The sequence below is a fragment of the Neolamprologus multifasciatus genome, chromosome 6, assembly GCF_963576455.1.
Source record: "Neolamprologus multifasciatus chromosome 6, fNeoMul1.2, whole genome shotgun sequence".
Classification (NCBI taxonomy): domain Eukaryota; kingdom Metazoa; phylum Chordata; class Actinopteri; order Cichliformes; family Cichlidae; genus Neolamprologus; species Neolamprologus multifasciatus.
This window is the reverse complement of record NC_140444.1, coordinates 33,023,615-33,049,829: the sequence shown is the minus strand read 5'-3', so window position 1 is coordinate 33,049,829 and position 26,215 is coordinate 33,023,615. Positions and strand designations below refer to the sequence as shown.

The window sequence follows — 26,215 nt, the reverse complement described above, 5'->3', positions numbered from 1 at the left end:
ATATTATTAATCATATTCATTTCTAAGACTCTCTGGATGTGTTTTGGTATGATTTGGGCTTCCACAATGAAAATTCCAAAACGAAAGTTACACAAAGGTTTTCACAGACGCTAACGCCCATTGCAGTGCGTCGTCTTCATCATTCCGATGGCAAGCGAAGAGTCCAAAGTCTCGGCTCAATCTCGGTGAGAATTCCGGTCAGGTGAGAAAAGTTTCCCAGTTTTACTGTAGTCTACCTGTATGTAGTAGTCACTCAGCAAACCCTGCTCGGGGTTAAGAAAGTTTCTGACCTTTATTGGTGCTAACCGCTAAAGCCACCATGGCCGAATCCCAGCTCATGGTTATGGAGGACGGGCGCATAGGAGTCAAAATCCCGGAGACCAAGCCGGAGTTTTACTATAGTGAAGAGCAGCGAACCGCTGTAGAACTGCTGCTGAAGGAGGGCGATGGCGCCTTCAAAACAAGACTTAAAGAGGACAATGCGAAGGACTTTCTGTCTGCCAGGGAAGTCAAGCTGTTAACGAACACTTTCAGACCGTACGACTCAGGGGATGACAGCAAGGCATCCACCTCCGGGTCGGAGCAAGGCGCCACCGGCATCGATGCGGATTCAGGGGTCCACTCCACCTACTGGCCCCAGATGTCGGACACAGAGGTGCCGCCGCTGGATATCGGGTGGCCCAGTGGGGGTTATTTCAAAGGGGTCACCCGGGTTTCCGTGCACACACACCCGCCCAAAGACAACGGACCGCACATTAAGGAGGTGGTGCGACGGCTCATCCAAGAGGCTAGCAAGGTGAGGAGTGTGGGTCCGATTCAACCTGTTTAAAGGTTTATGGCTAAAAACGGGTATCCTTATAAATTCATAACGATCATAGTCTTATGTTAGTCTATGATAGTACTTTAAATACAACCAATAACATGGGCAATACTAAAAATGTGGAGTACATTTACGACAATTAATCACATTTCTGCTAACAGGTAGCTAGTCGGTAAAGATTAATTGCCTGTTAGAAGACGGGTGTCCAATGCTGCAAGTTTTGGTATCGATCAGATACCAGAATTTGGTAAACCACAGGGCTGATACCAATACTCTGAACATTGACCATGTAGCGAAGAGCAATGTATCATTATGAGAGATGTCATTATAGTAATGACCAGTTTTTTTGTTTTGTTTTAGATCTGGATGTAAATGCATCTCCAAAGGACTTTGGGCTACTTTTTTGTGCTTTTTGCTATAAATAAAATAGGTGTGCCAGTCAACACAAAAGATTCACACATTTTTACATGTGTTTTTTTTTTTTTTTACATTTCCCCAAAAACACAATTCAGTTGGCTACATACCGAACTTAGAGGATAGAAACATGGTATTGATCTGTAGCTAATAACAAGGTAGGTATCACTACGGTCGATATTTGGATAGGTGCGCTGATGGAATACAGCCTAAAGTGGAGGGGAAACAGAGGGTGTTTTGTAAGTCAAGAGTGAGTGTGAGAGTGTGAAATGGGGGTGGAAGACACAATTTTAAGCTTTGCTTGTTTGTTTCAGCCTCGACAAGAAGGTACGATCCGTTTACCACCCTTTGGAATTCAGTTTCCTCCAGTTACGCTCACAGCAGGCTTGGCTATTTACGACTGTCATAAAAATGAGCTTCACGATCTTCAAGTAGTGGGGTCAATATTAATAAAATTACACATCTGAAGGAAAAAGAGGCAAGCAGGTTCAGAATGCAGAACTCAAAAGGCTAGTTTGGTTATGGCTGTAGGCATGATTTATTTTTTCTTTTAGTTCGTTTTTTCTTTAAAAAGATAATTTGGCTTGTAAACTATGATCATACGAAAATACCCAAATGAGACTGAGAATAGGTGGAGGGCGGGAATAGTGCAGGTGATTGTTTGCTGTGATTGGCAGTAGCTAATGCAAAATTGACAATAAGAATACATACACAAACATAGGTGGGTAGTAACTGTGTAACAAATGGATCCAGGGTGCTCTAACAACCTCCAGCACTTGTGTATGTTTTTCATCAGATAGACTGCAGGAATTTGTTCTAGTTAAACAGGCTCTGTATGGGAAACTTTAAAGATTTTATTTAAAATGAGGGCTCAGAATTATGAAACTCAAGCCCGGAAAAGAAATGTGAAACCACTGTCCACGCTCTTTTTTTTGTAGTTTGATAAAACTACAAGGCTGCTGCTCTTCGCAGTGTCCCGTAGAGCTAGCTCCACAGGGGTCAGGGAGGGGGGAACACCAGTTTGAGTGATTAATAGCTCCTCACATAGCAACTAAAGGCTTGAAGTGGGTCTTTAAATGTGAGTTGGTGATAGTCATGTTTACTCATAGGATGCCGGATCTACGCTGAGTCATCTGTTCCATGCTCAGTCTACAATGCAGTGACAGGCTTTGCTGTGCACTCGCTTCCTTAGTATTTCTCTTTAAAAGTGGGTCAGGGAGGGCTGCAGGAACATGTCGCATACTCGTTCTGGGTTTTGTGAATTGTGCAACTTCTCTCAGCTTTTCTTTGAAATTCCCGGTCTTTCCTATTCACAACACCCCTTTCCTTCTTCCTGGGTACAGATCAGGTAGTGGAGGTAGTAAAAACACTCTGGCTCTTAGCAGAATGACACACTACCTTGTTTCCTGGTTGCCCTTCCTACTGTTCGTTCATTTGATAAAGTAAGACATTGTTTAGTAGTTCACTCCCTCTTTTCACAATTTGCCATAGCGAGACCTTTGTGTGTTTTCCAAACTTGGCAGATCAAGAAGACAAACAGTTAAACAGTAGGAGCTTTAGGATTGGTGTACATGAGCAAAAAGTACATAACAAAGACAAGCAAAAATAGCACTCAAGATAACACATGTTGACCAACCAGTTCTTCAGGTACTAACTTGTTTGCATGCAAACAGTGTTTTAGTTTTTGGTTTTTATTTGTTTTAGCGATTCTTTCATTTTTCTTTCTGATGGGATGATGATGATCTTGCTTTAATTCCTAACTGTCCTCAAGTCTCAGCCTGTATCTCTGCTGTTGAGCTTTCAGGTTGGCTCAGCATTTTTCTGTAGTGAGACCATGAGTGGAAACACCAGGCTTTTTTCTGCCTAACAGAGGAACATTTGTTGCAGATTTAAAGAGACATTTTTTCCATGACTTTGCTTTTCAAGGACGATGAAACAGTCAAAAAATAAACATTTCCATACTCGCCACCTCTGCTTTGCACGTAACATGTCCATTCATGTTTGAAAGGACCATGTCTTGTTTTTTGCCCTCCCTTAGGCTGTGTGGACTTCATATAAAACTTGTGTTTTAGTACGGTGCCTTTATGTGTTTTTCTCATAAATCTGACTCAACAGTGATCATGTTGTACTGATTTATTCAGAGGCAGAATTGGGTTCAATGGCCAAGTTTGTGTACACATACAAGAAATTAGGCTCCACTTTTTTTCTTGCTCTCAGTGTAAACAGAACAGGCAGGGCAGACAACAGCAACGTAACACAGGCATATTCATATGTGCTGAATAGATTATGTAATAAGGGCTATTGTATAATATACACACAGATGTCTGGTTGTTTTGGTATACAGTGCTCTGTAGCGCCTACCAGGGGGCAGGAGTTGGAACAGGTTGTGTACAGGGTGTGATGGGTCTGCAACCGAGGATTTGCAGGATCTAGTGTAGACATATTGATGGTATTGTCCACTGACCCTGTTTGACTGGAAAGCAAACTGCAGAAGGTCAATTCCGCTAGTTGACCTTCTGCAGGTTGTGATGTCCTGCAGGTATGTCAACACCAGGATGACAGCTCTACAGCATTTAACCAACTTATAGGGGGTTTCTTGGAGACAGCGATGACTGGAGTGCTTGAAACAGCAGGGGACTGCATATAGCTCCATGGATCTGTTTAAGGTCAGTGTAAAGATGGGGGCTAGCTGGTCAGTGCAGACTTTGAGGCCAGAGGGAGACACACAGTTTAGGGCTGATGCCCTTCTGGTCTCATGAGTTGGTCAGGTGTTAGAAAGGATGGGTGAGGGGCTGGCAAGGGGGGGTTGGTTGTGTGATGTGGCGGGAGAGGGTGAAGAGTGTAAAGGCTGGATTGTTACACCTGACATAAACATATGCAAGGTCCCCTGTCATCTGTAAACCAGCAAATCTGGTTTCCTCTTGCCTTTAAGCCAGCTTCATTCAGATTGATTGCAGGTTGGTGGGGTTATCCCAGTGGCGGGGGGTACAGCTGTGTGCCTGAGATACCTGTATTAGGGAAACTACCATCGAGAACATCTCTAAAAAAACTATTTTTGCTAGAAAATTATGAGTGTTCTGTTATGTGTCCCTTTTTTCTGTTTGTTCTGTCTCTGTGTGACAGCAACACTGTTCAAGTCTGCTTGCTGCTGACCAGTTACCCACAGCCCTCCACCATCTTCAACTGGAGTTTTTGTTAATCCACAATATGAGAAACTTGGCTTAGAGACGGCTGGTCCTTGTATTCTTTGTTGTTAAAGAGTATATATAGAGAGAGCATGATTTATTAATGTACTTAAGAAGGTTTACACGCTCCTCCTTTCACAAGCGCAGAAAAGTCAGGGTTGGATAAACACTGAGCACTCTGAAGCCTGAGCTCACAGTTATACTTGCACATACATGGACGTTTTACATAAAAAGACACCCTTTAATGATTGATATGCAAATGTCAGGCGGCCTTTTGGTAACACCTTTTCCATCATAGGATGCATCATAGGAATTTAGCCTAAGGAAGACATTTCCAAATTGTGTTGAGCACAAAGCAATTAATTGTCTTAAGTGGCTTTTTCACTTTGATTCCTAGATCAGCCTTAAGAATAGGAATATATGTGTAAGCACAATGTCAGATTAAGTCACTGTGTCAACAGTTCATGCTGTGACCTGTCAGAGAAGAAAATGTCCTCTGCACTGTATACTAACTAGTTACAGCTTGTCGCCTAAACTATGTGGGCTGTATGTAAATATTAAGCTGCCAAGAATTTCACTGTCACACCCACAACAACAACAATAAATACACGGTTAGTCGTGTCTTCATAGTCCTTTGCAGGCAGCGTAAACAAAAGATTTATATATCATGTCAAATGAATCAGTTGAAACAATTGCAAGGCAGTAGTAACCCCAATGCTCTCAGTGTAAAATGTTAATGGATACAATAATGAACATGGCACATAACAACAACATGTGACCATTAGAGAAACATAGAAACATTGTGCTATTAATAAATCCACTGGTCAGCTTGTTTTGTCTCTAAAACTATTTCCAGTTGAAGCGCACTCTGTCGCTGTGGGCAAACATGACAGGACGTGTTGAAGAACAAGACTTTTGTGATTCTGTACAAGTCACAAGGTGGTTTAGAGGATAGGTCTTCTGTCAGGATGTACCTCCTCGACTAATTCCAGCGTACTCACAGAACAGAAAGAGCTTTATGGGACAGTGACAGACCTAAATTCCCCAGATGATCTTATTTTGTTGTTACAAGGTTTTATCTGTGTGATCTGTCAGTCTGAGTGGAACACAGCAGAAGGATAACACAGTGGCTTCCCCCACTTTTATTGGACTAGCAGCTAAGACTCTTTCATAAGGCCCAGCAGTTCCTTCAAGGTTGGTGTATTAACAGGTGGCAAAGTGCTTCAGCTAGACAGATTAGCTTCACCTCATGGTTCCTTTGTTAGGTTTGTTGGACTCATTCTGCCCTCAAGCAATGTACTGATTTTTGTCCCATCCTCCTATAGAGAGGTAACATGGAGGAGTAGCTGACAGTGAACTTAAGCTGAGATTCAGGTTTCTCAAATGTTGCAACATTGTTTCTCTCTCTGTGTTGCTGACTTGTTGGTGCACCTTTGTTTCTGCCAAGGGGTTATTAATCTAAAGTGCTGTAAGGGGTTAAAAAAAACCTGTGGCAGTCTATAACACAAAGAGACAGACAAATGTTCGTGCTCACATTCACCCCTTTAGCCAATTTAGAATCATCAGTTATCCTCACATACTTTGGAGAGTACTCCACACAGTCACGGGGAGAACCACCAATCTCTGCACTGAAATGCCCCAGCCGGCCGGCCTTGGAATTGAACTCAGGACCTTCGGGTGCTGAATATAAAATACTAATGCTTATTTGTCCTGCAGGTGATCGCCATAGTAATGGACATGCTCACAGACATCCACATCCTACAGGACCTGATGGATGCAGCGTCACGTCGCATGGTGCCTGTTTACATTTTGTTGGATGAGCAAGGTTTGCCGCACTTCTTGGACATGTGCTCCAGGCTGCAGATTGGCTCACAGCACCTTCGGGTAAGACTATACTTTTAGACAGTATATCAGCGACGCAGAGAAAAATAATAACCTCATAATCTGAGCTTATTTTAAAGAGTTGCGTCTTCTAGTGTAGGTTCAGTTATTCAGAGGGTCATGGATTGTTTTATTGGTTTGTTTGTAACAGCACTATTGTTGCTTTTTTGCTTGTTTTTTTTTCTGGATAAATTAACTCAATAATTTGGTTCAACTCAATAATTCATGTCACAACCAATAACCGTTGTCGAATATTGCCTAAACTGAAAGGGCAGTCTTGTAATCCCACTTTACTTTGATATAAATGATGGCGACATCACAGAAAATCAAATTTCATCACTGATGCAGAATTTCAAAGTGCATCAGTGCCGTCGTTAAATAGTTAACTTTGTGAACGCAGGTACAAAATAACACACATCCTAGTAATGAAATTACCAAATCTGACATGCTATTTTCATCACTGCATTAAAGCAGTTATACATAGAAGTGTCCCATTAGTTAAATCATTAATTGTTTCCACTTATGTCTTGAACTCACACAAAATCAGTAACAGAATTGGAAAGGACACCTATTATAGAGCAATCAAGTGTATGCATGTTGTATCCTTCGAGTTATCTCGAGAATGCACTTCAGTCAAGACGTAACTGGTTTCATGTGCTGATCAATAATTACTGTGTGATTATAAATGGAGATAAAATTTAAAAAGCTAACAAAAGGCTAAATCGTCACTCCCCAGTGGTTTTAAAGTGAACTTTCAGCTGATGTGGCTCCATTGTCCTCTTCAGCTGATTGTATATCTGGATGCTGCCCAAGACCATCAAACTTGATTGGTCAATAGTAGTAAAACGACATCTTATCACTTGCTTAAAGATTGTACGATTGAATCAGTTGCTAGGATTGCTGAGCCACATACTTCGTAGGCAGCCAGTAGGAGGTTTGGGTGGACTGATTTTTAAGAGTATGGCTGTAAAAATCAAACTATGTGCTGCGTCCATCAAAAAGATTGTTAAACTGCCTGCGTCTTGACATTGTTGGTTATGTTCTCATCCTCATCCTGACCCTGTGTCGTTGCAGAACATCAGAGCCAGAACGCTTCAGGGAACTGGTTTCAATTTGTCGTTTGGCAGGCTGCCTGGTTCACTCTGTAATAAATACATGCTGGTAGATGGGGACAAAGTTGTTTTCGGTTCCTACAGGTGAGAAGGAAATATTGTGCAAAATGTTCCATTAAACTTAATAATCTGAGTTTAAGTAATTTTATCTGCTGCTGTGTATAAGATTAAAGACTCAGACTGTCTCTGAATACTTTCGTCATTCTTGGATATAATTCTTCACTTTCTCTTTTAAGAGAGCAATAATCACTCTGATGCCATTTGTGTTAATTATATTTTAAGACTTACTTTAAAGACATGCTTGTGTCTCTTAATTGGCAGTTGTAGCAGCATTCTTGTAACCATGCACGCTTAACATTTTAGTGGCTTCATTGTGCCATGACGTGCACTGAGTCATGTCGTACTGCATTAAAGTCTAACAAAGCACCAAGTGTAGCGCGATCTGGTCAGAAGAGACATGCAGCTAGATAAGTGGATAAGCACCTGCTTATCCACTTATCTGAATACGGTTGATTTACTTTTGATTGTGTATACACACACACACACACACACACGCACACACCTATCCATCTATCTATACATCCACACATTCAGCCAGTCAACCTAACTTGTCTGTCTTTGAGCTGTGATTCATGCCTGTGTAGATCATTTGCTGTGCTATCGTTCAGGCTGGTCTTTTCTAGCCTGAGTACAAGATGTAGCTTTCGTTTTATCACAGGCTCCATCAATAGCTCTGCTAAATTATGTGAAGGATTGAGACATTAATTATTCTGTTTGTGTTTGGACTTTTGTAGATGATCTCTATAGGCAGCTTGTTATGCTAGCATGGGTGACCTCATTTTAGGGGAGTACATTTAGCAGTTGTTTACATATTTTAGCCTGGACTAAAAAGGTCATCAACTAACTTTGTTCTGGTAGCATGCTAATGATACTGCTAATGCTTTTAATCAGAAAAATGATGATCAAAGCCATAGGAATGTGGTTGTAGCCTGTTTGATACCTGCTTCTGTGCTAGAGACACAAAGATCTTCCATACAGAATATGATCGTTCCTAACTGTTAATGCTGTGTCCTCCCAGCTTCTCCTGGTGCACGTCTCGTATGGACCGAAACATGATCACTGTGATGACGGGACAGCCAGTCGACTTCTTTGACCGGGACTTCCGTGAGCTGTATGCCATCTCTGAGAAAATGAACCTCTACAAAGAGTTTCACGTCAGCCCTCCTGCTGCCCAGGTGGCCTCCACAGTTCGCTCTAAACCGAGTACCAAACGCCCGCCATTAGCAGCAACCACATCCCGCTTCCAGGTTAGCTTAGGGGATTCACGGAATAATGAAATCCAGGTCCCAGCACACAAATATTACAACCCTAAATACGCACTAGCGTTTGGGGATACTCCCCGTCCAACAGGATCTCTGCGCGAACCCAAGAGGGGTTCAGGTTTGGCTGAGCTTCCCGAGGAGACAGATTCGGGGAGCCCACGGTTGGCCAGCAGCGAGAAGATGGATCGATTGAGTCCGCTGCCGGCAGAATCCCCAGGCGAAAGCTTCAAGAGGACAAATGGAGTCAAGTCAGACATAAAAAGCCGTCCCACACTAAGGCAGAAATTTTTTAAGAGGAAATCCCAGAATAAACTTCCTGTTAACACAGAACCTGTACCCCCAGAAACTAAACAGGATGAGGAGAATGAGGATAACTGCGAAGTGGTTGTGTTATCTCCATCCAAAGTTAGTAAGAAGCAGTCGAGACTGGGACGGAAGTTTATGTCTGAGCAAACTGTCAATGCCTCACATGACAATATGAGTAAGTCACGAATATTAGCTTGTATATGAAGATTTAATCTGCAATGAACACATTTTAATCCAATGAATTATAACCTGTAATCTAACCTGAGCGATGTGAAGAGGTCTGTAATGTAATCATTTCTCTATTTTCTTTTTCCTGACAGGTTTAAAAAGTCAACATAAAGGAAGATGTAAAGTGAGCTGAAGCTGCCCATCTCCACAGAAGAGTCACACAATGACTTTAGTCACATGAACATTAACATCACGTTTGATTGTGCTGACGAATTTTACCCAGCGTCTCACAGAGAGACAAGATAAAATCATTTTGTTGTTTGGTGCCAAATGTACAATAAATGAGTTTTAAGTTTTATATGATATGTTAGAATGAAGATTGGGTTAATAAGAGATTTTGTTATGAGCACTTTCATCGTGTTTTGCTTTGAACATTGTTATTTTCCAGGTTCTTCTCTTCTGGACACTGAATGTACAGTTTTAAGGTGGATCAACGTGAGAAGCCTGTCTGTCAAAGAGTGAAAGAAATCATTGAAGTTGTCAAAAGTTGTCTTTACATTCCAAATGTAACACAGCGGAAAATTTAAATCCCACCAGATGTGGGGCTATTTGGTAAATGGTAAATGGACTGGTTCTTATATAGCGCTTTTCTACTCTTTCTGAGCACTCAAAGCGCTGTACACAACTTGTACATTCACCCATTCACACCCATTCGCACAAGCACATTTTTCTAAGTGCTTTTCTAACTAACATTCACACACATTCATACTCCGATGGATGCATCGGAGAGCAATTTGGGGTTAGTATCTTGCCCAAGGATATTTGGCATGCAGACTGGGGAAGCCAGGGATCGAACCACCAACCTTCCGATCAGTAGATGACCTGCTCTACCACCTGAGCTACAGCCACCTCTGTCGCTCTTAACCACACACATTCACCTCAGCCATGCGCTACGAAGCGAGTTTAGCATAACCATGGTGTCTTTCCATTACATCCACTTACCCTTAAATCGGTAACCAAGATATGCTTTCACATGAACGTTTGCATGAAGGTGTTGGTGCTGACAGCATCTCACCAATCAGATGGATAAGTAATGGCAACACAGTTAAGCACATGATAGAGGCTCAAAGCAGCACAGCTGCTACAGACAAAGCAGCAGTGTGATCATGTGTTAAATGAAAAGCTGTGTACAGTAGTTCAGTATTAAATGTTCTGTGTGGACGTTTGTGTGCTTGAAATAGCTCAGTGTAAGTGGAAGAGAGCTGCAGTATTAATAAAGTTTAGCCTGTTTGAATCAAGGAAGGAAAACTGTCACTAGTGCGAGTTAACATACAAGTATCACAGCTCTCATTAGGTTAGTCTGATTAAATAAATATAAAATCAGAAGTCAAACTCAGACTTTGACTACATGCAGCGTCCACTACAAATAGGTAGCACAGTAAAATAGTTGTGAAAATGTTTGCAACCAACACAAAAAACAAACAAAACCCCCCCAAGGAATAAAGTTTTGTTTAATAATCTATATTTCTTACTGTGTTTTGGGGAAACTGAAAAACTTCAGACACTCCTACAGTCCATGCACAGATGCTCCACAGGATCTTCCAGGAATGGATATGGAACAAATTGGTCAGAAAGCGGTGATTTCATACCTGTAATAATCTCTAATCCAGCTGCAAGTTAGGTTAGGTTACTATGGCAGTATACCCCAGTAAGAAGAGAAGCATTTTCATAGTACAGAAAACCCAGGATGGACACTGAACCTATGAAATCCTGCTTCACAATGCAGGCCACAGTTCAGATTGATAACCACTCATGGTCAGCCCAAAGCAGGATATTATTAGACAGTGAATGAGTTTAGGCCCAGATTACAGTTTAAATATTATACTACTTACATACTTTTTGTTTTATGTTGCAACTCTATAATAAATATAGCCTTTTATTCAGTTCTTGAAGTGAGGAAATTGTCATGTGAAGAAGAAAAAGCATAAAAATGTTCATAAGTAAAAATCTCTGAACGACTGCCAGGCATAAATTTGAGTGCAGCTCCCTCTAGTGGTGATGCGCAGGTACTAGTCTATAATTTGTCCTGAACCGTGAAATAATTGCCAGAAAATTGTTTTTATTTTTTTGCAAATGCAGAAAATGAGTGTTTATTGAGCCTTCTGAAAAAAATAAAAATATTTCCATATAATTATTTTTGCTACATCTGCAATTTAATTTTAATTTTGTATACATATATCCATATACATCCATAAATTATTGCTGTTGTTGCAGTTTATGACTTATAAATGATGCAGAAGTTTGAAAAACTCACAAAAAGTCATCTACAAAATATGATACACTTGGTACAGGGTTAGGATGAGGGGGCAAAAACTAGTGACTGTATTACATAACCCTTCCGCTGGGTGCCGCCATTGCTTCTCCCTCTGGTTCTCTTATCGGTTAGCGTTTGCTAACCACTCGGAAAGAAAAAGGAACCACAGGCCTGATGACAAACTCGGGGCTGAGTTGAGGGTAGTGTGAGGGAGGTTAGGTTCGGGGTGGGGGTGGGAGGGTTGATGGTTGGTGTAACACTAAAAGCAGTAAAACAGGAAGTCAAGGCTGCAGCAGGAAGAGGTGTTCTCGCACACTTTGTGTGTTGCCAGTGCACAAGGATGAAAATACATTGTTTCCTGTCACTTGTGTATTCATGCTTCCTTTAAAGCCCTTCGTGTTTATTTGTTTTCAACAGACATTTAGACACTTCAGTCCATTCAGGTGTGCAGATTTAGAGTGCTGCTTTTGTGCATTTTGCCTTGAGCACGAGGCTGATGTTCATAGTTTGATGTAAACATAAATGTTTGATTTACTCAGTACAAAGATTGAAGGGATGCACGTTATCATAACCATAACAACAAGTCTAAATATGATGTTCTGTATATTCATTATGTTATCTCAATTACTGATGAAGCAGTATTCATTAATTGTTGTTTTCTGCAATCACTAATAATCAGAATTAAAGACAAACTAATGATCATAATCACACCAAAATTCATTCCTGTCATTACTTAGCCTTCACTGTGAACCGAAGCCTTGGCTATGAAGTCAAAATGCACCTGTTGGTTTAAGCATATGAGTACAACACAAATAATATTATGTTGTAAACATAATAAACATTTCCACATTCTATAGGTATAATCTATATGTTAGCTTTTAATGATACATTTTTAAGTACTAATCTGAATTGTTTCCAGTTTTACTCTGGACTATGATGCTCACAGACGATGCTGTGATCTGAAAGTGAGCGTAGGGAGCAGGTGGAATGGTAAATTTTTATATAGCACCTTAATACTCAAAGCACTTTATACAACATGCCTTATTCGCCCACTTTTTCATATGCTTAAGTTCTGGCTGTCTAACATTCATGCATATTCATACTCTGATGAGCGAATCAGAGAGCAACTTAGGGTTCAGTATCTTGCACAAGGATGCTTTGACATGCATACTGGAGCAGCCAGGGGTACTATTAGCAGATGACCTGCTTTACTTCCTGAGCTACAGCCACCCCAGAGCGAACCTGGTTGTATGCTGTGCAGAAAAAAGAAATGAAAGTCAGCAGACGTGAGACAGAATACATGTGTGTGAGAAGACCTGGTGTAACAGTGAAGCTGCAATGAAGAGAACAGGTTTAAATGCATTGGGTTGACCATTCAAATCAATGGACAGTGCCCAAGAGAGGTGAAGAAGAGCGTGTAGGCAGGGTGGAATGGGTGGAGACAAGTGTCAGGGGTCATTTATGAAAGAAATATAGCAGCAAGGAGGATTTTGACAAAATTCTCACACATAGTTCCTAAACCTCTGTACGCGACAACCTGCCACATCAAACCACAGAGGTGGTTTTGAAGCTTCACCCAAGGATGTAAACCAAACATATCTGCATACAAAATAAATATGAGGAAGTAAGGTGTGGCTGAATGGTTTCAGTGCGTATTCAACCGAAAACACAGCTGTCAAGATCAAAGTATGAAAACAAAATCCTCCTTTTTAATACCAACGCACCGATAAACACTTTTTTTTGATTAAATAATCATTTTGTGAGAGATTAAAAAATACAGTCCTCACAGTGATCAAACATATGCAGTATACAGACTGACTCAAAACACAATGAATGGTTAAATGATTTCAATTTACACAGTAAATTTGTTACAAAGCAGATATAATATGCATGTTCCTATTGCACTGTCCTTTCAATTTACATGACAAAAACATATTAACATGCATTTGATGTGACTGTATAAGATCCAAACAACTGAAAAACATATTTACATACGTGAAAATGATTCTGTACAAACTACACACTTCAACGGGTCACTGAGATAACACCACCAATGGATTTGCAGTAAAACTTAAAGCTGTCCACCAGACAGAAATAAAATCACTCTATAAATGTCCGCTTCTGAGCAATGAGAACTGAGTTGAGTAAGACGCTGTGCCCTACATGCGCCTTTTAATAGCATTCAAGGAACTGCTGAGACATCACATGTTTAATTTTTCTTCCTTAGCTGAGATACTTGGTTAGGTGTAAATAAAACCTAAAGAATCATCTTCTCACTGCAGAGAGGAAAACAAGTGCAGTAAACACACACTGTCAAATGTGTTAACCTAAACCGACATATCTCCTCGTGTGGGCCCAGAGAATTTGTTGCCAAGCGCTCCTTTGCCCGCCGTGCTGATGCCATGAACAACACAAATGAGTCATTTTTTCACCCCTGACACTGTGTTTCTCAGTCTATGAAAGGAGAAGTGGAAAGGGAAGTCTCTTTTTTAGTCTAAACCACCACCGTCAGTGTGTTTCTGAAGCCTCCATTGCCCTTTTGTTGCAGGGTGGTTAAAATGATTTTCAAAAGAAATTACAATCCACAGTGCACGGTGGAGTGAGCTGAACATTCACGAGGTCGGATCCTGCTCTCCTGAGTCCTGGGAAGTTTGGTGTATCACCTTTTTCTTACGGACTGAGACCAAGTCGTAGAACGGATCCTTGGTGATACTTGCCCTATTTGAAGATAAACAACAGGCTGACATTAGCTTATAGGAGGTTAACAAAAGCTTATAAAACAATATACAGTTAAATAACAATACATAACTATGTATTGCTCTTGGCTTATTGAAGAACACATTTTCCATAGGCATTCGGATTAATCTTGGTATAGGCAGAAGTTTATTATTTCAGTGGTTTAAAGCAGTGTCCTCAGTGCTAATGCTGCTGTTCCAATATGCACCAAGGTGCTGATTTCAAACTAAAGCTACACGAGTCAGACATATAACGCTGGCACTAGTGAACAAAGACATGCATCTTCCATTAGAGAGACTCTCTCCGAAACTGCTGAAAACCAAAATTATACCTAAAAGAAGAGTCATCAACAAGCATGACTGCAACCAAGTACTAGTGGTTAGAGTGGGAGACTGATCCAAATACCAGCAGAACTTTATAATAATGTCTATTTAGCATTATTGAGGTATAAGCAAGTGCTTAATACATCAGTTATACATCATTATTCCTCTTTATTATTATGAGTAATGATTATGATTGTTACTGGGAATAATAGCTGTACATAGTTACATGGTGTAACAATAACACATGGATAAATAAACAAATCTGTAATGACATACTAAGGAGGAGTAATGATATATAAATGACGAATTAAGCACTTGCTAATATCTTACTTACACCTTACAAATGCTTAATATTGAGACATTTTAACAAAGTGCTTTGAAAACTATCTGAAACTTTTAATGTTGACTGTCAAATCTATTTTATTTACAGCCTACATGACTACATGAAAAGCTGAAAAAGTGTGATTTCTTATCTTAATTATTATGAGAAGTAAAAATCACAGTGACGTATTGGCCGTTAAAATGTGTTCAGTATCAGAAATTGGTGATGATTCATCTCATAAGTCATACTGCACTCCTCTTGCGTAAGCTGCCTTTAGTGTTGCTCTTTGTATCTGCAATAGTGGCCCTCTAGATACTTGGTGTCAGATCAATAACAAAAGTATTGCACAGCATTAATACTAATCCTTTGTGTGCTTGTGTTGTACTTGCAGTGCTGCCTCTAAATAGCCAGGAACCAAATGTGTGTTTTCTCAACAACTTTGTTAGCAAATAATGAGCTAAGACTGGCTGTTTTGTGAACATCCGGTGTGAGTAGCCGAACATATTAAGCTTCATTGACCTAATTGAAAGAAGTGCGTGTAAGTGTGTGTGTGTGCGTGTGTGTGTGTGTGTGTGTGTGTGTGTGTAGGTGTGTGTGTGTGTGTGTGTGTGTGTGTGTGTGTGTGTGTGGTCTGACCTGATGGCCTCAATCCAGGAATCTCTCTCTTCTGCACTGGAGGCACAGATTGTGTAGGACTGGTGTTTCCCCTCCACCACCCTGCCATCCGTCTCTGTCTTGCATGCTTTGATCTTCTGCCCTCGACTGTTGGGGTTGTACAGCTCCAGACAGTACTACACGATGCAAGACCATCAACATGAAAGTCGCTCTTAGAAACTATCAGTTTATCAACTTGCAGAATGTGTTTGTGTTCTGCTTGAACAGCTGACAGGATCTTACCGGTTTACGAGGGTAATGCACTTCTCTAACACAGAGATTCTCCAGGGGGATGATGCCTCGGGGCTCTTTATCCTACAGGCAGATCCAAAAGACATTTATTGATGAGTCAGGTGGGTAAAAAAACAAAAAAAATGTAGAGATGAGAATTAAAAAAATGTTACCAATGTCAGAAAAAAAGGGAAGCAGAAAAGATAGGGATAGATACCTGATATAAGATTATTAAGTGACACTTTTACTGGAAATAACATCACATTTTGCTCTTCAAAGCCTGAGTAATACCACGTAACTCACTGAGAATTTGGTCAATCTTCAAAGGTTAAAGGCATTAATGTGTCATTTTTATCTGTAACATTAGGCAAGAAAAAAAAGACACGTAATAAAACATGGGCGTTTTCAGCACAACCGTCTCTATGGTTACGTTCCAGTTAGGTTTTCATAGCTACAACTTCGATGTCAGTGATATGTAAAAAAACTGATTAAACCCAACCACCTATGATGCCATTCGCCTGATTCATCAAAAGAGCTTAGCAACAGCTAGAGAAGGACAAATATACAGTGACAGCATGATGAGTTTGATAGAGGCCTTACAGTGGTGTACTCGAAGTAGTAGAGGCAGTTGTCTGTCAGAATGAACCATCGCCTCTTCCACGTCTTAACCCGACCTCCTAAAATAGAGAGACAACAAAAATGTGGGCTGTTGGTTGGGGATATTATGTCACTTGCGTGTAAGCACACATGAGAATCTTCCAGTATTGGATCATTCTCTCCGTGCTTCCTCTGTACTTTCCTGTTTGTGTAGCAAATTACTAAGATGTGATGCCACACAGCAGGGCAAAGCACGCTTAACATAAAAAAAGTCCACTGTTTAAGCATGTTTTCTGGGTGCGATTTTACCAAGTTTGAGGAGCCATCCTTCTCTGTCGGGGTTGAAGAAGGTGTGAGTCAGATCATTCCCATCGTCCTCTGGGATTTTGAAGGGCTCGTTGCGTATGCTCTCGTACAGTTTCTGTGCGTAGAGAGAGTGAAATGAAATGCAACCATTAAATGAATTGCAGGTGAATATAAAATATGATCCTGAGCCTCCTGTAACCCGCTGACGGCCTCGACTGACCTGTGGGTGGAAGATTGGCATGAGAGAACCTGGATGTTTTCATGTCTGTGTGTGTTTCAGTTCCACATTAGTGGTGACTATGAAATACAGGTATTACTTTCTCGAGGAGGAAAGGAACTGTGTGGTTTTACTTTTTGTTACAAATACTGTAATAAATAATATTATTGTTAGCTTCTGTTTCATTTTGACGTTTTAACACAATCTCTTCTTGTTCACCTTCCTCTTATTATTCACAATATGAGCTAGCCGTTTCTTTTACATCACTAGGGAGCTGATAATGTGTGGTGAATGTATGCAGAGGCTAAAATGTTAGCTGTGTGTCCATTTAGGTAATTGCTTCTTGGCGTCTACGTGGGCGCTGTGATTGCGTATTTGAGAGGTTCTCACCGACAGCAGATCATTGGGTAGGTCCTCTCCATTGTTGATGCCTCTGTTCATGGAGATGAAACGCTCCAGAGTGGTTTTGTCCTTCACGTTGGGGTTGTGAAGGCTCGTGTTCAACATGATGATGGCAAAAGACAGGATGTAGCACGTGTCTGGTGTTAAGAGGAAGATGCACACGCACACAAAGAATAAGAGGAAGCCTGAGCCAGTGTTTCACATATGCATTTTTGGTACTGAATAGAGAAATACAGAATCAGTGACGAGGAGAAAGCACAAAAAAAAAGTAGAAAGGAAGACGTGAATATCAAAAATACAAAGATGGTGTGGTAATTAAAAAAAAACAAAACCTCCGCTCTCTCACACACAGTCTTGTTTTTGACACACAGTTCAAACAGGAAGTATGAATATAGAATGCATATTGAAGCCCACCAGTTGACTGGAAGACATCGGGGTTGCAGTCGCAGTAGCGGGTGGCGAAGGCCTCCATCATACGGTCAATCTTCTGAGCTTCACCAGGCAGACGGAAACTCCACAGAAACTGTCTGTCACATACACACCGCAAAGGCAGAACACCTCAGTATGCTAACAATACACGTTGAGCCGTTTATCAGCAAGCAGACAGGAGACGCACTGTCTGTCTGTAGCAAGTCTCAAAGTCTGGACTTTATAGCTGCTTTTTGTGCTGAAGGACTGATTAACAGCAGATCGGTCAGTGTGACCTGTGGTGGAGTCATCTATATAGCATGTTAACATCAGCATACAAGGACAGGAAAGGTTACATTTAATGTGAGAATCAAGTTTGTCTGTTCTGCTTGTGAAATTCTGACAAATTTCATCTTCAACACTTGGGTTGGAATTGCTTGATCATCAGGGAAAGTTATTAATATACTCTAATTGTGTCAAGTTTGGTCATTATGAGTTGTGGCCATGCGGGAAGGGCTCGTTACACGAGTTCAGAGAAGTGCTCGCCATCAAAATAGCTGTATGAAAATATAGTTTCACATTTGCATTGGTTATGTCCTCTTTTTAGGTTCATTTTATATGTCAGTTAAGTTTGTGTCATGGGCGCCTTTATGCAGTCAGGCATTGAAGTAGATCAAATAACTAAAGGAATCAAGTCATTCACTGGCTTCTCCATGTGTCTGTGCCCTGCAAATAACACAGTAAGAACTCATTTCAGATGTATCGTATCTTTAGAACAATGTGGTTTAGAGCGGACCTGTGTCAGAAATAGCTGCTGTAAAATGAAAGGGTGAGAGTCTAAGCACCGTGGTTCTTATTTCTCCTTTACTTTTTGTTTTAAAATTATTTGTCAGTTCCTTTTCAAGGTGGATTTTACTTGATCCTAACAAGGTCAAGGAAAGAAGGGATAACCAGACAGGATAACCCCGATGACATCACTGTTACCGTGCAACATTAGGTAGATTTTTTTTTTGACTTCTCAAAACGCCTGGAAGCATAATAAACAACAGTAAATAACTGTTTCCATCCTGAGTATTTATCACCATGATGACTAACCTTATACATTTTTTTTGTTTTGTTTTGGATAAAGGACATTTTAATTTGCTACACAATCTTAACATTTTTGATCAAAACCCTTTTCTTTGGAAATCAAAATTTTACAAATACTTTTGGAATACTTTTTTCCCTCCGTACCACCGTTGTCTGCCTGTCTCTGTAGCAAAAGGTTTGGAGTAATTTTACTGCTCCTGATACCTCTGAGTGAACATTGGGTCTGTCCACACTGTGAACAAGTTATATATAGCTGCTTGTCTGATAATAGTTACAGTTTAGTGACTGTGGAAAGACTTTCTGATTACATATTACTCTTTTTCTCTGTTTTTGCTCATAAATAAGTGCAAATATTACCATGTAGGTACATTTAAACTTCAATTATGCCCTTCTATGGCCTTTTGTCTTTGTTTAGTAGTTAAAAGGTCAAGTCTGCAAGTCTACATTTAGTCAGGTTCCTATTGGTGTTATCCATTATACTATTACATATGTGTATGCAAACATCCTTGTAAAATGATCATGAAGAAAAATTGTGTTTATGAGACAGCAGATGAAGAGGGGCTGACCTGAGAGCCTGGACCAGGTTGAGGTCGGAGAACTCGTGCAGCTCCACAAAAGCCTTCAGGGTCTGAAGGTGGAGTTCTTCCCTGTGGGGCGGAGTGTGAGGGAAAAGGCATGAAACAAAAGGAAAGTTTTCACCTTTTCCATACAAGACCTATCCTAACTTATCCTCTGTTTTAGCCTCCTCACGCTCTGATTCTACACCTTTTCATTTCCTCCACTCCCATCCTCATTGCCTCCCTTCTACTGCCGTCTGCACACTCCCTTGCCTCACTCACCTTTCTCCAAGGAATTCTCCAATGGCTGTCTTGTTGAGTCCTTCTTCCTTGTAGAGAAACTCGGCGATGGATCGAGCACTTCCATCCAGCAGCTTAATCTCCAACAAGTAATTGATTCCCTGCAAGCAAGCAGATCATTTCACAGAAGTTCACATTTGGGCTCTATTTGTCCTCACCACTAAAACTGCACAGGTAAGGAGAATTTTTAGCTTCTGACATAGCACTTAAAATATGCACAGGAACACATGCGCTGCCTGCTGTGGCTAATGTGTGCTACTTTCACAATGATCTCATCTGGTAAAACACAGCAAGTTCACAGCATCTGTAATCCTAATTCCTTAAATTCAGTTATCTCTTCCTCTTTCTCCTCGATACTGTGCTTGAAGAGGAAAACAATGTTTAGCATTTAGTTATTGCCTGCATGCAGCTACATGCTGCCTTAATTCGCTTCTGTGTAATCCAACGTTGATTACACATCGATTGCCATGTTTATATTACTTTAGACTGCCTATGGTTTAAAGTGGAACACTGTTAATATAACTGTGTCAAGTTATATTAAGTTGTAGTAAAGTTAAGCTAAACAAAAAAGAAAGTAAACCATGATAAGAATTATTCATTGTATCAGTAGTTGCAAACATTTGCACGCACAGCAGTCATAACTTTGACCTCCAAGCAAAACCACAGAAACTCTGGTGTGGGCCAGGGTGTCTGTTCTGTTCACAGACACGGCGGCCCCTTCAGTATGACACACATGAAAGATATACAAGCTGCTGTGCTGGATGAAGGTGCTCAGCTGCAAAAGGTCAGACAGCGAAATGCAAAAAAGCTTTTTTGTTGGTTTGTTTTTTAATTCTTCATAACAAATAGTTATTCCTTGTCGAGTGTGTTGATCCAGCTTACCTTTTTAGGGTCCATGTTGAATTTCTTCTTCCCGTTTGCAAATTGTTTGTTTTTCTCTATTGCTTTGCTGAAAAATCAACAATAATGAGAAAAATGTCAGTCGTGGACAAAAGTCTTACACTTGTTCTTTTTCATTTTCTTTGCACACATACTCGGTGCAACTGCACAGGATTGCATGTGTAGCCTTCTTGAAGGACATTCAAAGCTCCTCTTTGGATGTTGGCTGTCATTTTTTCCCATTCTTTATCAAGATGTTCCCAAACTACTTTAATAATGTTGAGGTCCAGTCTCAGTGGAGGCCAATTCATGAATGATAGTGCTTCATTGTATATTTTTCTATCCAGGTTTGTTTTACTGCACTGTCAGTTTGTTGGGAGATGGTATTACATGGTGGATCAAAACCTGACAATACTTTTCTGCATTCATAATTCTTGCAGTTTTGAAAAGAATCCGTCACCCCTGTCTGAAATGCAGTCCCAAACCAGGTCAGAGCCTCCACTATAGCTGTAGAGACTCATTGTTGTGCCTCCTTTCTTATGTCCTGCCTACATACTGACATTCAAACTTTAACCATGACCATGACCTGTTTTCACTGATTTTCAGTCCAGGTCTTTTCTCCTAGTTTCCCTTCCTTATGAATGACTTCTTGACAGACACGCCTCCACAGAGACCATTTCTGAAGCAGCTTCACCAAAGAGTAGATCGTCGGTGTAGTCAATGTGTCAGTTGTTTTTTTTCCCCCTATTTCTTAAGGACATGACAGTACTGTCATCTGCTGTAGGTTGTCTTTCAGGCCTCAACTTCCTCTTTTTTCCTCGACTTTTTCAGTTTCCTCAAATTGCTTTAAGGATATGATGCATGCCATGCCGAGATCGTGACAGATGGCCGCCCCTCCCTGAGCCTGGTTCTTCCAGAGATTTATTCCTGTTAACGGGGAATTTTTCCTTCACACTGTTGCCAAGTGCTTGCTCATAGAAGGTTTCCTGATTGTTGGGGTTCTCTCTGTATCATCTTATGGTCTTTACCTTACAATATAAAACACCTTGGTTTCATGCATCTCATTCTGTTGACTATCAGCCTAGTTTGGATCAGTGATTGTAATTAGGGGGTAAGTGTTGCATAATTTTGCCCACAACTGTGAAACAAAAAACTGTTTTCTCGTCAAAAAAATAGCTAATCAATATGTTATAAGTGGAAAACTCTTTTCAAGTGTTAGTAATCATTGGCAAGGCACTGTGTCACTGAGTCATGTAGGACATTTACATGTTTTTTTGTCAGTGGCATTGTGTAGGTGTTCTAAATACATGACAAAGAAACCTCCGTACATGATGCAGGTGTAGGGTTTTTCCCATTTTGCACAAAAAAAACAATATAAGTCTACTTACTTTTCTTCTGCAGACTCAAAACTGAGTATTTCTGCCATCACATTGTCTATCTCCATTTTTAACTTCTGGAAAAGACAGAGAGAAAGAAAAGTATTTTATATTGTTTAAAAAAAAACATGGAAAACACGAAAATAAGTGCAATGATTGTATAAACTTTTTTTGTAAGAGTGCCATATTAATGGAAGATCACCCAGGGGCCCCCAATCCTTCTCACCTTTTTTTGAAACATTATGCTTCTTTTTTCACATTTTATTTTTTTTAATAATGCAAGAATTGTTGTTATGGTGATCAGGTGTTCAAGCCTTAACAAAATTAATCTGCTTTTCATTTACACATGGAGTAAAATAACATAAAGATCTGCTGAAGATATGGTGCTGCTACCATGAGGTGAAAAGACAAATGACACTTTATTAATTCTGTTTGTGGTGGTGGGAGCGAGGGGCCATATAAAATCTGCCCCAGGGCTGTTATTGGCCCCCGGACTGGACCTTGGACATGCCTGGTATATGTATACAGGTTACCTGGATATCATCCAGAAGGTCTTTTTTATATGTCTTGATGGTTTTGATCTCCATCTTCTCTTCTGGTGTAAAATCTGAGGAAACTAAACAAACAGTGGAACAAAATTATGACAGATTCTGTCAGTTCTTCAAATACAACAATATCTACTCTACAACAAATGCGCAGAACGGAGCTGTTCTTGAATAATTTGAATGATAATTTGCATATTGAAAATGTGGAGTATATTTAAAAACAACCACAACACAGGGAAGACGGCTTCTCTGGAAGATACGCGAGACAGGTGCTGTGGTTTTTTCATGAATGATTTCTGTCACCACAAAACAGTACTGTGAATATTTTTCTTGAAAACAGAGCGACTTGCAAATCCATGGTGAGTTTTCTCATATTTCCATTCCATTAAACAGAAACAGAGCCATAGCATGAATTGTTTGTTTTTTTTAATGATCATTAATTCTAAGGAAGAAAATAGTATTTGGAAATTTGCTCAGTTATAGATAATATTTTACCGTATTATGATTTTAGATTCAATTATCAGTCTCATGTGGTCATTGCGTCACAGAGATTAGTTATCTTAATGACCCAGAGTTTCCTTCATCTTCACATTGTAGTGATAGACTGTTTTCCACTGGGGAAACTTGAGGGCCCCTTTTAGAGCAGCCCCCACACTTTTGAGCTTTGTCTGCACCTGTAGGAGAATTTCCAAACCAGGCTCTGGAGGAGAAAAAAGGCGCCTCCACTGGAAACAGCTGCTTCTGACTGTCTTTCAAATACCTCTGGGTATGGATCAGTACTGATCAGTTTAAAACTCAAACATGGCCATCGGTTTGCCACATAAACACACCTAATAAACAGCAAAGCAACAACCACATTCATTTGCCTCACTCCTGTTCCATTTTACAAACTTGAATGTGACAGAAACATGAAGAAGCTGCTGCCGGCTTAGGCGGGGGTTATACTTTCTCACAGCCACAACTGTACGAGGGTCCTCTTGGGACTGAACAGCCCCTTTCCTATGCCCACAACTGAGCATAATTGAAACATTACTGCAAAGCCTCAGAAACAAAAAAGAGGCAGCATTACTCTTACCATTTCTATAAATGTTCATGCCAACTCACAACTCTCTGAACATGTCTAATGATAGCCAGTGTCACCCGCCTTCACATATTCAAGGGTCGGGGTAAATATCAAGGTAAGGTCAATTTTTAGTAAGGCGCAATTTATTTATTTTTTAATTCTTTGTGCACTTTGAATTTTGTCTTTGTGGCTTTATTTGTAGCAGTGTCAGTTTGCAAAGCAGCTCCATTGCAGCTCACCGAAGTTGCGTCATCTTAAAAGAGCACTGACCTCCTGTTTGGCTTAAAAATGCATCATTAACGAAAGCGTCATACCATTTGGTGGTTTACCCAACATCCTCTCTCAGCAAATTCCATTTAATTTTCTCTGTATTTGTGTTTTACTTAGATAAAGACAAAATTACAAATTACAAATTACAAAACACCTGTTTTTGAGATTTTAGAAAATGAAAAGACGTTACTTTAAAAAAAACAACAACAACAACAAAGCAACATATTTTTTATCATCAGCATAGATGATGAGATGTTATGATAAGCAAAGCAAAGTGTATGAACTCTGGTTCCTCAGCAGCATTCAGGCCATACTGAATCTGTAAAACTTTTTTTTTTTTTTACATTTATCTTTTGAGAAAATAAATCTTTTTTAGAAGATTTAAAGCTAAAAGACTGCTAACTGCCAATACTTCCTGTAGAGATATGTTGTTTGCTGTTAATGATGTGACCACAGCACTTCCACTTCCCCACCCTTCCTTTACACATCTTGTGCAACAAAGCTGACACGCTTAAATCATTGGAGCCTTTGTTTAGGTAATTTAGATACCGAATTACCAATCTGAAAAATAACCGCTGACTTTAAGTTACATTTTAAAGTAGTTTAGGCATCTTTGCAACTTCCTTTTTAATGTTACAGTCGGTGACGTGCATGTGAGCCTCTTCCCCATTTTAGCTGCTAAGACCCACAATGTATGACCACAAGGTTAAACAGTGAGAAGTGGTATATGCTGAAGTCTACAACCATCACTAAAACGTTCCACCAGCTGTTCTCAGCATGCACTGAAGGTTTGCACCAGGAATAGCAGTATTTATTTCTAATGATTTGTCTTCAAATAACAGCTGATTAGTTAGAAACATGACAGTGTGAAACTTGAAGCTTCCCTATAAAACAGCTGGATAACTTTTTAAGATCCAATTCATGTCATAAGGTCAAGCGTCTTTATAATAAGAGTATCACACATCAGGAGTATACTAAAAGACAATTATGAAGGTAAATTGCATGAAAGAGCCTTTTAATTTTAAATATCCAGTGACAGTCTCTGAAAATCACACCTACATTTAAATATCAATAATTTAAACGATCCCGTTCTCTGTAAATATTAACTAAATAAATACATTTTAAAATCAGTAATAAAAAGGCAACTAAACCAAGTCTTACCCATTTGGCAATCAGTCATTTATATCCAAGGATAGAGGGGAAAAAATCAGTACAAAAACAGCTAAACAAAGTCGATGTATCAAGATACGCAGGCTGCCTTGGCACACAGTGAATTAACAGCTGAATGAAGTGGATGCTGTCTTTCAACCCCACCTCTTCCCCATCTGTCACAATACCACTCATACATGAGACCGCAAACAGGTCAGCCTTCAAAATAAAACGGTTAATAAACGAATTTGTCAGAGATTTAATTTTATCAAAGACGGTCTTTTTTCATGTTTCATCTCAGGATGCAAGAAGTCAACTTTTCCATTTATGTTTTTAAACGCATATTAACAGAAACAGTCGGAGTAAAACACAGATGTAAAAAAAAAAAAGAAAAGAAAAGAAAAAAACTAATTTTTTTGCACAGGTTTGTGGACCTGAGATATCTGCAGATATCTTCCACTGTTATGTAGTTGAATCTTCGAGTGTTTTCTGTACGTCAAAGCTGAAAAAACTAGCTAGGAGACGAGTTTGGAAAGCATTACTATCATGTTATCATATGATGAGGTGAGCCACGAAGCCTTGATAGAGATATATTTACCCTTCAGCGGGAAAATGTGACCGCAATTACAGGTGACTTTATTTAACTAAAATGTGATACTTTTATTTTGAAAGCTGTGTTGCTTTCCTGCTCTGCTTAACGTACTCTCTCTCTCGGGCTTATTTGACAGCTGAAAGCTCGCACTGTTGAAAAACCAACGAGTAGTTAACGGGTTGAATTTTGCATGTTGCATCCTGCCAAGGTAACCATAAACAAATTGAGGTTTTACAGCAGTTTAAACACACTTTGGAAACGGAAGTAAAATTATTCAAGGAACATTAGCAGGAGGAGAAAATAGAATGTGAATATAAAGTTCTCATAATTAAACCTGACATTATAACTATTATTAAGCGAGGTGTTAATGTTATTCTGAATAATGTTTTTCTCAAAAAAAGTGATGTGAGAAGTCAAACAAATTTAAGAAAAACAATAGTTTAAATAGCAGTGATAGATAAAGGACGAGCAACTGTGCTGTGCAAGCTCAGAGTTTTAAACGTGAGTCAATAGCAAAAACTGTTGCTAAAGTGCCATCTAGTGGTTGTAGATGAACATCACAAATGCTGTTTTTCTTGCGTGGTTGTATGAAGATGTGTTTTTGTCTTGCTTAATGGAAATATTTCAACATTTGCCGTCATCTTACAGCTTCCTGGAAACAGTATCTTTGGGGCAGG

The 26,215-nt window shown here is 39.9% G+C and overlaps 2 protein-coding genes across 2 annotated transcripts; one reads left to right on the top strand and one right to left on the bottom strand.

Annotated features, from left to right (window-relative positions):
• Positions 1 to 191: 191 nt before the first annotated feature.
• On the top strand, positions 192 to 10,637 carry sack1fb (scaffolding CK1 anchoring protein Fb). The gene is made up of 5 exons (XM_085162126.1): positions 192 to 796; positions 6,136 to 6,303; positions 7,375 to 7,496; positions 8,491 to 9,215; positions 9,361 to 10,637. Exons 1-5 carry the CDS (start codon positions 320 to 322, stop codon positions 9,399 to 9,401), a joined length of 1,533 nt encoding a protein of 510 aa, XP_085018252.1. The 5' UTR covers positions 192 to 319; the 3' UTR covers positions 9,402 to 10,637.
• A 2,572-nt stretch (positions 10,638 to 13,209) lies between these two features.
• On the bottom strand, positions 13,210 to 25,095 carry cyth4b (cytohesin 4b). Its single transcript, XM_085162131.1, has 13 exons — positions 24,959 to 25,095; positions 22,453 to 22,535; positions 21,932 to 21,996; positions 20,547 to 20,613; positions 19,647 to 19,765; positions 19,374 to 19,454; positions 17,725 to 17,837; positions 17,299 to 17,447; positions 16,695 to 16,806; positions 16,389 to 16,465; positions 15,801 to 15,872; positions 15,540 to 15,694; positions 13,210 to 14,240 (listed from the first exon to the last, which is right to left on the bottom strand). The coding sequence occupies exons 1-13, from the start codon at positions 24,975 to 24,977 to the stop codon at positions 14,135 to 14,137; spliced, it is 1,218 nt and encodes a 405-aa protein (XP_085018257.1). The 5' UTR covers positions 24,978 to 25,095; the 3' UTR covers positions 13,210 to 14,134.
• Between the last annotated feature and the right edge of the window lie 1,120 nt (positions 25,096 to 26,215).

Bases quoted from the DNA above. Each gene is read 5' to 3' on its own strand.
- sack1fb (XM_085162126.1), top strand. From the start codon at position 320: ATGGCCGAATCCCAGCTCATGGTTATGGAGGACGGGCGCATAGGAGTC. The intron at 6,304-7,374 runs GTAAGACTATAC...GTGTCGTTGCAG, and splicing joins TTGGCTCACAGCACCTTCGG to AACATCAGAGCCAGAACGCT. The intron at 9,216-9,360 runs GTAAGTCACGAA...TTTTCCTGACAG, and splicing joins TGCCTCACATGACAATATGA to GTTTAAAAAGTCAACATAAA.
- cyth4b (XM_085162131.1), bottom strand. The intron at 16,807-17,298 runs GTGAGAACCTCT...CTCTACGCACAG, and splicing joins TACCCAATGATCTGCTGTCG to AAACTGTACGAGAGCATACG. The intron at 14,241-15,539 runs GTCAGACCACAC...ATCTTCAAATAG, and splicing joins TCCTGGATTGAGGCCATCAG to GGCAAGTATCACCAAGGATC.